At 35.1% G+C, this 15,487-nt stretch overlaps 2 protein-coding genes across 10 annotated transcripts in view; one reads left to right on the top strand and one right to left on the bottom strand.

Moving 5' to 3' along the window:
• Positions 1-2,325: 2,325 nt before the first annotated feature.
• Positions 2,326-4,383, bottom strand: Rpp21 (ribonuclease P protein subunit Rpp21). Its single transcript, XM_072299069.1, has 2 exons — positions 4,326-4,383; positions 2,326-2,699 (listed from the first exon to the last, which is right to left on the bottom strand). The coding sequence occupies exons 1-2, from the start codon at positions 4,381-4,383 to the stop codon at positions 2,326-2,328; spliced, it is 432 nt and encodes a 143-aa protein (XP_072155170.1).
• Positions 4,384-4,727: 344 nt separating this feature from the next.
• l(1)G0196 (inositol hexakisphosphate and diphosphoinositol-pentakisphosphate kinase) overlaps positions 4,728-15,487 on the top strand; it is a 45,599-nt gene continuing 34,839 nt past the window's right edge. For 7 of the 9 annotated variants that reach the window (XM_019047463.2, XM_019047469.2, XM_019047459.2 and 4 more), the window contains exons 1-5: positions 4,728-4,886; positions 5,979-6,104; positions 12,529-12,708; positions 13,402-13,633; positions 15,046-15,200. In XM_019047463.2, coding sequence (XP_018903008.2) covers positions 6,003-6,104; positions 12,529-12,708; positions 13,402-13,633; positions 15,046-15,200 — 669 coding nt within the window. In that variant the 5' untranslated portion in view covers positions 4,728-4,886; positions 5,979-6,002. Of the gene's footprint in view, positions 4,887-5,978; positions 6,105-9,722; positions 9,859-12,528; positions 12,709-13,401; positions 13,634-15,045; positions 15,201-15,487 lie in introns of those variants that run through there. The other 2 variants (XM_019047462.2, XM_019047461.2) reach the window with 2 other exon arrangements.

The raw sequence follows: 15,487 nt of genomic DNA, 5'->3' as shown, positions 1-15,487 counted from the left end.
TTTAAAAAATTATCTTTTTAAGTAAAATGATGTTAATTTTTCAGAAGTCAAAGCCTCGACTATTGAGCTCTTGACCAGGTACCCATGTCAGCTTATTCATGTCACATTTAAACGCAATGAATAGGTAATAAATACGAGTCATAGTTGTGAACAAGCTATTGTTAAAATTTTCCTCATTTTTTAGTCAGTATTTTGTGAGTGAATGATTAGTTGCCGGTGCATGTCATCACAAAAATGTAGCATCGATGGAGGTACAATTCTTTCTTGATCTCCCATTCAAAAAGTCGGAGTCGCTCAGCTCTGTTCCGTACTAACTTATGAAGGTTTAAGTAAGTAAACCCTTCTCTCATGTTATTCTTCTTATTGGTATTCTATGAATTTACTCAGACAAAATATGAAGGGAATAGAAGAGGATAAGTTACACTCATCACTGAATCAGTCTCTTCCTTTAGAAAAATAAGGTAATACGAAGTTCACGATTTTCAGGAAAACTTCGTTATATCCAGAACTTTGATAAAAGCAAGTTCTTTTAACACGGGCTCCACTTATGCTCCTCGAACTTAAATTGATATCTCTTCAGAAGTATTTAAATGGTTGAGGCTTGCCGAAGGAAATTCTGAGGCAAGAATTATCGAGGAGAGCTTTTGTCTCTATGGCATTTAACTTGGTGAATTGAGAAGACATAAAAGAAGATTTTTTCATATATTTCAAGCTCACTACAGGAAAGCACTAAAAAATTCTGTTCAGTACCTAATTATGAATGTCTGAAAGAGATCCGAGACAATTCTTTCTCACTGATACCATCATCAGTGAGAAGTTAATCTTCCCTACTTAATCATTAATGATATGTCTCTGCTCTCATCAGAAAAAAAGATTTCATGGGACAGAGGCACTTTAGCAATGTAGTCCGTTCTTAATGGTTAAGGCACACTTAATGGAATGTCATATTCAAACAACTCCTAAGTCAGATAATCCTTAGGTACACAAGAGACCATTCTGGTCTTCTGACTCAACCTCTCTCAGCCCCCACTTTGTCCTGACCAAAAATATGGCAATGATTCAGTTGGGATGGTCACAAAATTTTTTCTTAATGATTTCAGATTATTCTTATATGTATTAGCTAAGAATGATAAGATCTGCCCTAACATCAAATTCCCTTACTGTCCATAACTAACTGAGATATTGTCCTTCAAAAAACACATCATCATGGCGTCAATCATGCTGCGGGTTCTTCGGTGTTTTGAGTAAAGCAACCAGTGTAAATGTGTACTTATAACTAATCGCCTCGGTGGAGAACATTATACACCGCCGTGTTATTTGAAGGACAATATCTTTATTGATGTTGGGCATAGCTAGGTGTTCGGACGGATCTTCTTATTTTTTGCCAGTCTACAAGCTTAAACTATCAAAATAAGATTATATGACTTTAGTACAACTATGAAACATACAATTTCAAAGTTATAAAAAATTTAAGCTATCAGTTTTTTATATTTTTAGTTAAAACACATACTTGGAGTAATCTGTTACAGAAACAGTTTTTACAATCAACAAAAAAGCAAACCCTCTTGTCGCTCATGAGTGAACAAACATACAAGTGGCTGAGTGATTTTGATGAAAAATTGATTTTATTGTTAATGTCTGGTAAAAAGCTGAACAAGTCAAGGCTGACACGGGCCTCAGCTGTCTATTTCTGATACACCTCTTTTGAAAACTCATACGTAGCTGAAAGACAGTCATCTTTGCTATATTTATTTCGGCAAAAACTCAACTTGCAGCATCTGAAATTTTGACACTCTGCCGACAATTTTTATTGATATACCTATATGGAAAATTTCCGAGGAGAGCCAAACTCCATGACAATGAAAATTCTTCTAGCATCTTATTTGCACCACTGTACCTCAGAGGGGTTTGATTTCCAAAGTAATGGTCAGTGGGTAAAAATGTCTAATTTTGTTCACTAGAATCACCCTTTAAATTCTTTTGTTATTCGCGTGACATCCTATGGACAGCTGAAACTTACTTCTGAACTGTTCCATTGCGTTCTTTGCTGATCGTTGAAAGGAAAATGGATAGCTCAGCAAATTTTATTGATGTCTTGAAGTTTATTCACTTCAGTATCTTCTAAGAAAAACACCACCCATAAAATCTGCCAAAACACCACCCTTCAGAACTTCAACCTCAAGTTTAGTTGTTCGGTAGTGTGCTTCTAAGTTAAAATGTTGATCAACTTTGAAATAATAGCTTCCCACCATTTTTCATGCCTCCAACACCTCTCGAGAAATGAAAAAGCTCTCCTGTGATATAATAGTGAACTCAGAGGCAGCATTATGTACTGACATTGGCTTCATCTTTATCTCCCCAAACACGATAGCCTTTTCTAGTGCCCATTCGTCGAATTGTTCCGCAGCGTAGACAGGTTCTTACTAGACGCTGTCCTTTTTTTTTATGCAATCGTAACTGTTGCGTATCTCCAGGAATGAGAACAGCGTTGCAGCCTTTGCAAAAGTTGTGTTTCACCTCTGGGGCCCACCGGGTGAGAGTGCGTTGCCGGATGGCTTTCATGAGCTCCGAATACTGTGCAGCCAGTTCGGTGTTCAAAGGAGCTATGTAATTTGCTAATTGCTGCAGGTAGTTCATGCGATGGAAGGCCTCATTCCCTTTGACCTGAGCTGCTTTTGGCATTTTTCCAACTCCGACAGCTGCAAAAATACAGAATGATGAGCAATCAGAGATTATTCAAGCGGTTGGATAGATCTGGTTTCATTATTGAGGCTTCGTGACCTCTCATGAAAAAAGGAACTTTCAAACTGAAAACCTGAAAATCCAGTCAATGATGTCAATATAAATGTAGAAGTGATTCGCGAATTATCTGGCATAAAATAAACACTAGAAATCGTAAAATACTTGATGTTCGACATGAAATTTGAAAGTTAGCAGCTCTAGAAACAAGGTCTTAGAACTAATCAACAAAATTTTTTTACAGGCCATGTTTGAGGCTCAAAATTCATCGTCAAATTACAACGTCACTTTCTTCTCTCTTAGAACACATACTTAGGACTAGACCACTTCGAATTTATTATTTTCAATGATGTGAACCATTTACTTTCGATAGCTCAAATTCAAAGTTCTCACAAAATAAGCCAAAATCACTTTCACATGGAATTAACGCTACATAATCTTGAGGTTTGTCTTTTCCAGCAGAAAAAAGAGATAATTTTAACTTTCCAGAGAGCCAAATGTGCTAGTCTAAAAACAGAAAATAGTTTAACGTAAACAAGTTTTTAATTGGATTCTTCTCAAACGACGGCAGCGTGGAGGTAGAAGTGAGTGAAAGGGAGAGATTAGAAGATGTCATATGCCTGACTATCTAAGGGAAAGAGGGTGTTAATGACGGTTTATTGATGTAAAACGATCTAGACTGCTGGATTAGCCCCTTGTGAGAGTATGATACGGTTCATGCCAAATATGTTTATGCAATTGATGAAGGAGAGGGTAGATTTCCCAGTTAGAATGTACTTTCAATGCTATACTGAAGATGGCTCATTTTCCATCTCACTCTGATAGTGTGTACAAACTTACTCAGCTATCATAGATTCTACTTAATCTTCAGGTAATAATCCAGGAGTTCTAGTTTGAGAAAATGCATCCTTGCCGTATATTTTGGGAATAATGGTAAAGATGCTATCAATTCAAAGGATGTTCTTAAAGGATGAAACTCAGTTGGTGAATTTCACTGTTTCATAAAATAATAGGAAGTGCATTATCTAGGACCATTCCTCTCTAATAATAGTCAAAATGGTAAACTCTTATCATTTAGGGCAGCCGACGGTAAGTACCTTGAACTTATAACGCATTCTGAAGATGATATTTTTTGGCTGTTAGAAAATACAATGTGCCTAAGAAGACTTAATTATCTCTTTTATTGATTTGCTTCATCTTACTGGATCATTAGGTCGAGAAGAGCGGAAGGGTGCACCAGCATTCCGAATGTAACCAAAATTTCAATAGGAAACTTATTAAAAATGAGATTTATAGGATTATTTGTTAACTTCGTCTACTTCCTTAAGCGTTCACACTTCACAAGAACAGCGTGGCGGAGGAAACTAGTGATTGGGATTGTTTGAAGATAAATAATACTTACATTCGGCAATAGACTGATGTTTGCTGGTACTTTATTCCACACAAAAATTAGCGTACAGAATTTGAGAAATTTTCTTCCTTTATCTTGATTTCTTTAGAGAGAAGAAGTGAAAAATATTCACAAGTATTACGGAGGGCGATTGGAGATTTAAGCAATCTTGTTGATACTTTTGCTTTTTACTTACCTGAAACTTGAACGATACTTACATTACTGAACACTGAACCTAACCTAACATTTTTCATGCCACACTTGAGGTAGTTACAAAATTCCCTCTATCGAACTGATGAACTTTTTGATAATGAACCATAAGTCAAAACAAATCATTGACGTATAATACAATCTAGACCGCGCATTACGAAATTCAAGCGAGACGATAGGCAACCCAGCAACACACAGCAAGTGTACCGGCGAGACAATGGTGGAATTCGTGGAAATGCCAGTCTTGCCAGTGCCGTTGCCTGATACGGGTACACTTAGCTCGTATATCCGGCGGTATCAACTAAGCTGAAGGCGCGTCTTTACCCCCCTAGCTGTCTTACCTTCCCCGCCCAAAGTCGGGCCCAATGCGCGGTCTAGATAGTATTATACGTCAATAAAACAAATCAATCGAAGACGAAGAGTTTCTTATCAGCAAAAGGAGGAAGTGGTCACATTACAGTTTATTCTTAGGTCTTTAAACAAATTTTACTGTTAAGTGTCTCTGATTCAAATATTGAAACCGCAAACACTGCCTGAATTCAATGATGTAAGTTCTCTTCAGTAAGTTCATCCAAGAAATATTACAAAGCAGAATTTGAGAACGCCCTTGCCTAGCTGGTGTCGCTGTCCTTGTCAGATCATTATATTATGTATTTCACCTTTTAAATAATCAGATAAATTAAGCACGGAACCATTAGAGTTTCAAACGCAACCTATGCTCAAAGATTTTAATAGGCTGTCATGAGTCACCTCTAAATAACAGCCGAACTGTCTAGTTCTGCACTTTAACGCGACATCATACCCATTGTACCCACTCAAACTTAAATAAGGTACAGCATCATCTATTCTGCTTGATTAACCGTAATGTTTCATCACCTTGATAGATCCTCAGCTTTAGTTGTGTATACTTTGGTGTCGTCCCAAACAATCCGCCTCCAGCCTCTCAGATGGACCATTGAAAAAGTACCACCTGAACTTGTTTTTCCAAGCAGCACTCAATATAGAAGAATCCAAATGGTGCTTGATCAGTTGAATGTGTCTGTCAATTAGACTGAGCATCTAAAATTCATCTGATCTTACAAATAAGTAGTTTTTTTTTTGTTTTTTTTTTTGTTTGTTTGTTTTGTATCAGAGATGATATTGCTGAAGTTCAGAACAATGCATCTCTATCTTTGCTTCTCCAGTATTTCAAAACTTCCGCCTCTACTTTATTTTTTTGAAGAGAAACAAACCAACTTTATAGTTTGAAATTTACACTAAATATTATGCTAATAGAGAGGAAAAATCAAGGAGGTTTGAAGAAAATACATTGACTGGTTTTCTGACGAAAAAGTCAAGTATGACAGGAGGTCTGCAACGTTATAAACAGAAGTACATGGTTTCGCTTTTTGGCCATTGATGTGAACTTCACTTGTCGAGTCCATGTCAAATGTGTTCCTACTTTTTCAGAGTGAGACAGAAGATTGGGCAACTTGAATCGAATATTTACTCTCAACACTAAGCTGAGGATAGCTGATTTCTTGAGAAGTGTGTTGACGCTTTAAGGAAGTAATGTATCGTGCTAACCTGTCAATATGCACCATCAGCTTATATTATAGTCTGTTCATGACATTATTTATGAGACTTTCTCTCATTTCAGATCTGAAAAGGGAAATACAACGAAATGTCCTACACAGAGCTAGAGACTGGCTATCAAGATATCAAGAAAGAGTCTTGGAATGTTTACTATTTTACTGATCAGGATTTGAAGGTTTTAAAACCAAGAGTAAGTATTTTCATTTGTTAGAATGATTTTTTTCCATGTAGTTTTGCGTTTTAAAATCTTGTAAATTACTAGAATCACCACTATATAATCGTAGAATTCATTGCTGGTTTTTGTTTCTGTATTAGATCCCTTATAGATTGTGCTTGTTTAACCAACACACATCAATGGCTGTTGTACCTAGTGACAGATTTGTTAGTTTACCCTGGCTACATTCTCTGGAAGAATGCCATTATTTGTTTCAGATTTAGGAGGAGGTGGCAATTGCCCTTACCAAAGAAGGAGAAGGAAGGCGAGGAAGGGAAGAAAAGATAGAAAAGAGTATAGAAATTGAATATGAAATTGTATCCAAGCGGTGGGTGGTGGAAAGCTATTCAGTTGAAGTTTATAGACTACCAAGTTTAATATTAAATAGATGATCTCTGTTCATACTCACAGCAAAGTCAACAAAAATTATAATGTGAACTTGTTAATGCTCTCAGCCATCGGGTACATAATAATGTACAGTCGTTTACATGGAGTCTTATGGGAATTAGGAAAATTAACATTGGGTCTTAGATGATCTAAATTGGCCCCAAATGCCAACATTCATCATTATCAGCAGTATCAAAGAAAAATGAAAATCTATGACTGCAAGGGTTGAACTTTTAAAATTCTTTGAGAAATCTCTCTGAGAATCCATTTTATCAAAGGTTGTAATCCCGAAATCGAAGTTCCAGTCTACTTTCATAACTGACTTTTAGAGCAAAATAGAAGATCGATGATCTCGATTGGTGCATTTAGTTTTGTCGGTAAAATGATGAAGGTAGATCTGCCGGTGAATCTGTACGCCAACGAAGAAATTTTGCAAGAGCGCCTATAAGCGTCCACCAGTTTTTTATTTTCTTCATGAGAGTTTTGTGAAGGGTGATATAATTTTTTCCCCAAAATTTTTCATTATGGTTCTCACTATCCAATATCCAAAATGCAATAACACAGCATGTGTTTCGTTTTTCAACTTTTTGGAGTGCATTTCAATCACTGAAAGAACCTTTTTATTTGTATTTGTGAATTTATAAAGCTTTCATAAGAGACGTGATGCTAAGCAGTACAATAATGCTATCTTTTTCCTCACTTTTCCATGTATATAAGTCACTTTATAGCACTCCCTGGCACTCTCTGACACCCAGCCTTCATTGCCCCCTGTCGAACCACAACCCTTCGGGTATTGAGCACCTTAACATTCTGCTTCAATCCCATTCCTCTAACCTCATCTAACCTCTCATTGGGCGCCTTCTCCCAGGAGGAACCCAATCAAAGACCTTCTTTGGCAACCTGTCTCTGAACATGACCATACCAAATGAGTTGTTTCATCATAATGTCATGCACGATGGTCTGTTTTGCATCCATGATCTCCCGTACCGTCTCATTTCTAATGCTATCTTTTCTAGAAATACCAGCAGATCTACGCCAGAAGCCCATCTCTGTTACCTCTAAAACCTTCTGGGTTCGCTGTTTTATCGGCTAACTTCACACCCGTAGGTTACTATGCTCTTGACTATCGCGTTGTAAATCCCTCTTTTTTCTTCCATCCTCAATCGCCTTTATCAGTCAGTTAAAAAAATTTCCTCCATGTTAGGTAGTCATAATTTGTCAGATCCGAGAATGAATTTTGAAGAGTTAATGCTGAGAAGAGTAACATCTGTAGGAAGAGACCACTAAAGTCTATCGTTAACTGAAGTCTAATCTCAGTCAAAGCCTTCTGAAGCCTCTGCACCAAATTTTGTGGACTGAAGGGAGTCACCGCTGGCTCAAGCCGCTGTTAAAACTTATTGATGGCTGAAACTTATTGATTGGCTGATCTCACCCATTTTAAAGTCTTGTTTATTTTACTTGCGGTTGACTTGAGCCACCAAAATTTGAACTGTGATGAATTATGTGGATCAAGTTTCACAGAAAAAAAATTACGCAGCATTCTTCATCAGAAGAGGAGGTTTGAAGTATAAATGGGTTGAATTCAGTAGGAAGGAACGAAGTATATTGCAATGCTGCGAAAAGTGTCTTCTTTGCTGTAACAATAACTGAAAGCAAACCAAAAACTGAACTTTACAGAATGATTCTCCTCTTAAAGTATTAGTATTCTTGGCAGAAATTAGAAGCCAATCAAGTTTTCAATTTTTTTGCAATATAGAAGAATTTTCACAATCTTGTCAGCATCGCAATATCTTTGATTCCTTGCCGCTAAACTCGATCCATAAATGCCATGAGACTCAGGGAAGATCCAAAATTTAGGTAAGGTCTTGTCTGTTTCCCTCAGTCCAAATTATATACTTAAATATTTTAATGTTTCAGCTTTGTTTGTTGCGTTGAATATATACAGTAATTCAGATTTGCATCTTAGTTTAGCATAGCTTTTTGATAAATTATCATAATTATTCTTTGACTAGATTTTATAAGTTCCCCCTTTTTTTCTTTTTCTTTTTTTCCGTACCTATCCTACAATTTTTCTAAAAGCAGCCAAAAGCATAATTTTTGTTGCATCTCAATTACCTACTCCTTCAATTTCTAATTCCCTGACCTCCATCACTACACAGAAAACTAATTCAAAATAGAATTCAGAAAGAAAAATGAAAAAATTGAAAAAGGTCTTTAATGAGGAGCAAGAGAGGGGCAACATTTTCAGCAGTCTGAAAACTTTTATTGAATTTTAATTTGGAGACCATCTCTTGCAGCATCGTTACTTTTGTTCATATCCAAGTTCCTCAAAAAATTATTTGTACCTAGTTTAATTTGGAACTCCTTTAATACATGTTTGTTTGATTTATGTGTGTCTGTTTTTTTATTACTATTATTATATTTTTTCTTCACAAAATATATTAAAGTAACTTAAAGTAGAGGAAGTTTTTCTTCTTCTTCTTACTAATTATTTTCTGCTGGTAATCAAAGATCCTTTGTAAAAGTAGATCACCCTAAGTGGGTCAAAAAACTTTCAATTTAAAATAAACCAAATGCGGCTTGAAAACATACAGTTCAAAATTACTTAAAGTGCCTAGTGCATTTGCCCCCGGACCGAGTAACATATCTCAGGTTTTTCATTAAAGCTAAATGAATATGATTATGTATCTTAATCAAACTAATTTTTTACCCACATACTGAAGTGTTTTATTTTGAAGACCAGAAGTCTATGTTGAGGAGCAACTAGAAATTGTTATTCTCAAAATTATCGATAAATTGAATTATTTTACCAATTAAATTATTTTTTTTTTCTTAAAAATTTCAGTTTTTTCCGCTCTTTTTTGCTCACCTGGAGTTAATAAAAGAAAAAAAGTGTGCAATTTTTTCTACTTTTTTGACCTAAAATGGATGACCCTTAACTAACACTTGACCTTTGACCTTTAATGACGATGATAATATTCTTAATTGAGGGAAGTCAACTGATACTCTAACTCAAGCTTTTTAGCTGACTCAGGAAACCACTACGCAGAAGGAACATTTTCCCTATTTTGCGACTCATAGCTTCTCTCTTATCTTTCAGTGACCTTCATTTTTCAATTTTCTTCTCATCCATCTCTTTTTCGTTCCATCCATTAAATTCTTTTCTCTGTTTACTTCTTTTCTGTAGTTTTTTCTTAATTATTTCAGCCTCCTTTATCACCTTCAGACTATTTAGGCTTTGTTCAATGAAATCATGGAGTTTTCTTCATCTCAACTCCCAGAGCTTCCTGATGTGTACGTTTTTGACGTCGACAATATTGCTGAGCCATACTGGCAAATGATGGTATTGTACCATTGGTTTTGTTAAAACTTCTCTATCAATTTTCCGTCAGTTTTTATTGATTGCTTTTGCATTGATTTTTCTCATGTTCATGTACAGTTTTAGATAAACACATCAGAGCTTGCCTGGGTTTTTATTTGCATGCCTCTTTATCCATGTTTTCATTAAGTAGAAGGGCATTTGAAGCAAAAATCCACATGGTGCAGTTTATTACTCTTCTATTCTACGTTCTACTCAAATTTAAAAATAAGTTCAATCGGAAACTGTCTACCTATCCTTCCAATTTTCAAAGATTTTTTGCGTAAAAAATATTATAAGGTAAAAGAATTGACTAATTAATCTAACTCTCAAAATTGTGCATACCTCTTTTAACTTTGGATCATTTTCTATTTTTAAGAATCATAATGGGCAAAAATTGGGAGGTCCTACTTAGTATCTGTGAGCTTGGGCCCTAAATATTTTCATGTTTTGTACATGTAACTAGTCTTTTCACAGTTGCTCTTATTTTATCATCGGCTGAATAAAGTTATCTTTAAAATTTTTTCAAATTAACCAAAGCTTTATTTTCCACTTTACCTTTGGATACATTAAAAAATTGGATTTATGTTACTCAGAACCTAGTGAATGTTAGTAATCACTTATACTGTCAAAAAAAAAATGCAGATTACTAATTCAATGGCCCAAAGTTATCAATACCTGCGGAACTTAAAACATCCCAAAGTTTTCAATGTTGTTTCATTTTTATCAAAGTAATATTCAATCACATTATCTTTCAGGATTTTTATAGAATCTTTCTCTTTTTTTACTTGCTTTTCTCAAAAGTGTCTCGATTCCTCATAAAACTAGAATTATGTTTAATACCTACTTTACAGCTGGTATCATGAAAAATTCAAACACAGTTTAAACTCTAATCATCCATCTCAGGCATATCTTGCTTTAAATTCAGTGGTGCATGTTGAGCTATAAGAGACCTCATAAACTAGAAATTAAGCATCTTTGCTGTATTGTCTCCTAAATTGATTATGTTTGTTTTTTCTGTTTATAAACGAACTTGTGAAGCCTCAAGAAAATGTCTCAAGAATTTTAATTCCATCATTCTGATGCATGAGTTCATGCTTAAAATAAGAATTCATTATTTTCATTTAAGTCTTTGTCGGTTTGTTCTATCCATTCTTCTTCTCTACGATTAGAAGGGCATTTTTTTATTCTTTAAGCACATCATACGCTGAGAATTTTTAATGGTAGTGACAAAGACTGAGACTGAATGATGTTTTTCTCTCTTTGACTAACAATCAGTGTAATTAATTCTAGACAAAACTAAATGAATACTTGGTTCATCTCAAACTTTAATCAAACAACATCACGTTCATTGTCTCAGTTCAACATCGTACAGGAGTTTATAGGATTCATGGGTGATTAAAGTCTTGTTTCGTCATTATGGCAATGAAATGTGACTTGAAAGGGTCAAAGTCAGAGAGGCTCAATTTGCACTGCAATGTTGCAAAACTTCAAATGACAATTTACTTTTTTCTTTTTTAGGAGAGACAATGCTTGTTTCATATTGAAAATGTCAGAAAATTGTTGACCAATTCCAAAGACCATTCACCAAAAATTTTGAAAGAAAACTTCCTATCATTTTTGTGTCAAGAAAAATGAATTGTCAAGTAAAAATTCGCCATATTGCAGTGCGGTGATGTCCTGCAGGCTGTGACTTTTTCATATCTCTTCTTTTTTTTTTTCAATGAACATCGCCAAAAGCTGCAATCATAGGATTATAGATCATTGCTGGAATCTCGTGGTTAAATCTGAAAGCGTATTTTATCGCTCTGATGTTGAACAGCCTCTGCGTATATTTTTCTCTCTTTTTTGAGGAAAACAAATTAACTTACTTGGCTGAAAATTTCACCGAACAGTTTCTACTAAGATGAGCTTGAGGAGTATTTTAAAAGTAAAAAAAAAGTAAAAAAGGATATGTTCACTTTGCCTTTTAATTGAACTAAAGTGTGATGAGAAGTTTGCTGTGTAGCAAACGAAGATACTTCAATGGTGCAATTAAGGAAACATATATCTCAATTGTAAGGTGTCCCAATTCCTGCTCCTTCTTTTTTTCCAAGAAAATATCAGATGAAATCTGAAAAATGAAAAATTTATGAACTTTATACATATATATGAAATTTTAGGGTAATATTCTTGAAAAGAGAAATGGAATGGAAATTTGGCACTCACAATGAAGTTTATTAGTCATCCTCTAAAAATTGAAATAAGACATGAAATCTGTGGCAATTCAAACGAAGATACGTCGTTTTGTAAGCTCACCACTATACTGTTTTCAGAATTTCACAGTGAATTTTCAATGTACATTCCCTCTGAAAAGTACTATTCAAAAGACAAAAATGAGGTCAAAAGTATCCATCATTTTTTATCATGATAGCAATGGTGATACCCTTCAAGTGTTGTTGCTTTGTTCTTTTCCGCGTATTTATGCACACGAATATGCATCATTTCATCGTATGTGATATTAAAAATTGGTTTAAGAATATTTCAAAGAAAAAACTACGAAGAATGTTGCAGCCAACACGACTGTTCCCAGAAAGGACCATCTTCAAAACAATGGTCAAAAGCTCTGTTTTTATTTTAAATCAATTTAATTTTGTTGTTTTGTTTGTTTCTTAGGGTAACATAGTGGATTCTGGAGAAGAAGACTTTTCTGAAGATGAAGGAAAGCAAGTGGTGGTTGGAATTTGTGCGATGGCAAAAAAATCACAATCAAAGCCAATGAAAGAGATTTTGACTCGCCTAGAAGAATTTGAATTCATAAAAATAATCGTATTTAAAGAGGAAGTCATTCTTAAGGTGGGCTATTTGAAGTAACTCTCATTATATTGTATTTTCATGCTGTTCGTTCATTGCTTTAATTTCCAATTGTATCGACGTATGCGAAAACGCCCGTTGTCCAATACAGGGTCTCATAATTGCGGTGGGTCTCTTTTGTCCCACAACACTGATGAATAGGATCGATCTCTTTTGTAAACGTTTAATTACACTTAGGGGAATATTTATAAAATTGTTTTACATTCCCAACGTCTTAAACCATCTTGTGTCCTTAAGTTACAACGAAATGGTCCACTCAAATTCTTAAACACTGTCTTGGACATCGGACGTTTTCACATACGTCGATTCAATTAAAATTGTGTCTGGAGCTACATGTCAGTTTACTGTTGAGTCTGTAAGTTGAATATTTCTTCACCCCTCAATATTTTGGGTAAAAGCAAAATATATTTATGCAATATGTCTGTGGTATTGTGAAGATACAATAATGTCAACTATGTCTTATTTTACTCAGATCTAAGCTCATTCTAAAATTTTATCATGTAAATTTTTTTTTAAATGGCGAGTTCTAAAAATTTAATATTTACTGTGAATCAGTGAGTTTAATCAGAGTAATTTTTGATGACCTGATGCTTTACAGTATCCATTCTGAATCTAGAAGGAGTTGAGTGCAGACATTCTAATTTTAAAATCAATTGTTTCCAATCTCTGTTCTAGAGTCCCATTGAAGAATGGCCCATTTGCGATTGCTTGATCTCATTTCACTCAAAAGGTTTCCCTCTAGAAAGAGCAATTCAGTATTCAAAGTTGAGAAATCCTTTTATAATCAACAATCTACCAATGCAATTTGATATACAAGATAGAAGAAAAGTGTATTCGTTGCTTGAGAATGAAGGTATAGAGATCCCTCGATACGCAGTGCTGGACAGGGACTCACCAGATCCTAAACGTACGTATTAATTTACTCAAAATTTCGTCCTCCAGACTCAAAAGGACAATCTTTTCCCGGTGGTACTAGTTTCATTGTTAACAAAATAATGCTCTTCTTTCGTATTTCTAAAAGTTCCAAGGCAAGGGAAACAAGATTCCACAATTTTTCAGGCTTTCCATCTTTTCTTTTTTTGAGTTTAAGTTCACCATTATCATTTGAAGAAAAACAGTTAAAAGCAATTTTCTTGAAAAGGACTTTTTAATGAAATACCTGAATTCATTATTGAATATTTTCATGTTTATATTTCCCGAAAATTTTGAGAGATGATACAGATAAGTTGAGTACACAACCTGGATTTATAGGGTAGATAGCTTAGAAAAATTGTTTTTAGAATCATCATTATTATTATTATTATCTTCATTTTCTTTGTTTCCAGTAACAGTTACACAAGTAAGGATATGACAAATTATAGGGTTAACTTGTTCAAAAGGGACATTATTTTTTGAAAATTTCCTGGGGGAGGTCCCCTAAGCCCACATTGATGAGTAATGAGGTACCCAATCTAGAATCAAAGGTGCTCTATTCGGTGCTATCGTGCTAATCGGTGCTTGCATAGCCAAAAATGGACTATCCGCTTGTCCAGATTGTTCAAAATTACGCGTGTTTAAATGGGCGATGCCATTGCTGTTAGTCTGCTTTTCCTTGAACTTTATTCGGTTTTTAAAGTCTTATTTATTTAATCAGCATTTTAGTAATCTGACCGTTGGATTTTCAAAGTATTGTTATTATCATATCTGTAAGTTTTCGAGAAATCTACCTCTAAAATCTCTCCATCACTTCGCTTATGGACATGTTTTCACACGCTTCAAATGGGGTGACCAACCAGAAAATGGACCATCCAGCTCCAATGCTTTTTTATACGGCAATCCGTGGATAGTCTATTTTTTTATTGGTCAATCGCTTTTCTGTGTTAGACGGAATTGCGAGTACCCGCTTTGATTCTAGGTTACCTTAGTGTGTAATTTTTCCCAGTAGAACCATTATGTGGATGGCAAAATTCTATTTGCCCCGGGGCGGCAAAAAATATAAATCGGGCACAAAAGCTTGAAATGCTGCATTTTGAATTTTAGTTTTTGATCGTGTACTGCACCAAAAATTAGAAGAACGCACAGCATTCTCTGGAGGTTGAACCACATAGCAACCAGAGGGCGGACTTATTATTATGTAATATTCTTTAGGAGCTGTAAAATCAAGCATTGCAGCTCTGTATTTGCCTCAGTTCAATATAATACCATGTGTATCATCTATAAGGGCTGTTCAAAGAGAAACCGGACTTGCTTAAGGTAAACAGATGATGGTATCTCACCATCTTGTGTCCGGTTTCTTTTTGAACAGCCCTTGTGTATAGCTGTTTTCCAAACTATTTGCAGATCATGAATTAGTGGAATCTGAAGATCATGTTGAGGTGAACGGAGTAGTGTTCAACAAGCCGTTTGTAGAAAAGCCAGTTTCAGCAGAGGACCACAATATTTACATCTACTATCCTACTTCAGCTGGTGGTGGTAGTCAAAGACTTTTCCGCAAGGTAAGAGAAACTCTGGAAACCTCTTGAGGAATTTCAACTCCATCGTCTTCTCTTTACAAAAAACCTCAGGGAAGCCTACCAAAAGTCAAATTTATCCAATGAACTGTTATTCTGAGCATTCCAAAATAAACATACAAGATTTCTCTATTCAGTATCTACAGTATCTCTATTGGGGAAGAAATTTTTCAGATCTAAGATTTGTTTCTCTATCATGAGAAATGCTTCTTGAGATCAAATTTTACGTACCCTTCAGGAAATAATTGCGAAGACACTCTTCTCTATGTAAT

This window comes from Bemisia tabaci, chromosome 4 (assembly GCF_918797505.1).
Source record: "Bemisia tabaci chromosome 4, PGI_BMITA_v3".
Taxonomy (NCBI): Eukaryota; Metazoa; Arthropoda; class Insecta; order Hemiptera; family Aleyrodidae; genus Bemisia; species Bemisia tabaci.
This window is presented reverse-complemented; position numbering and strand designations above follow the sequence as displayed.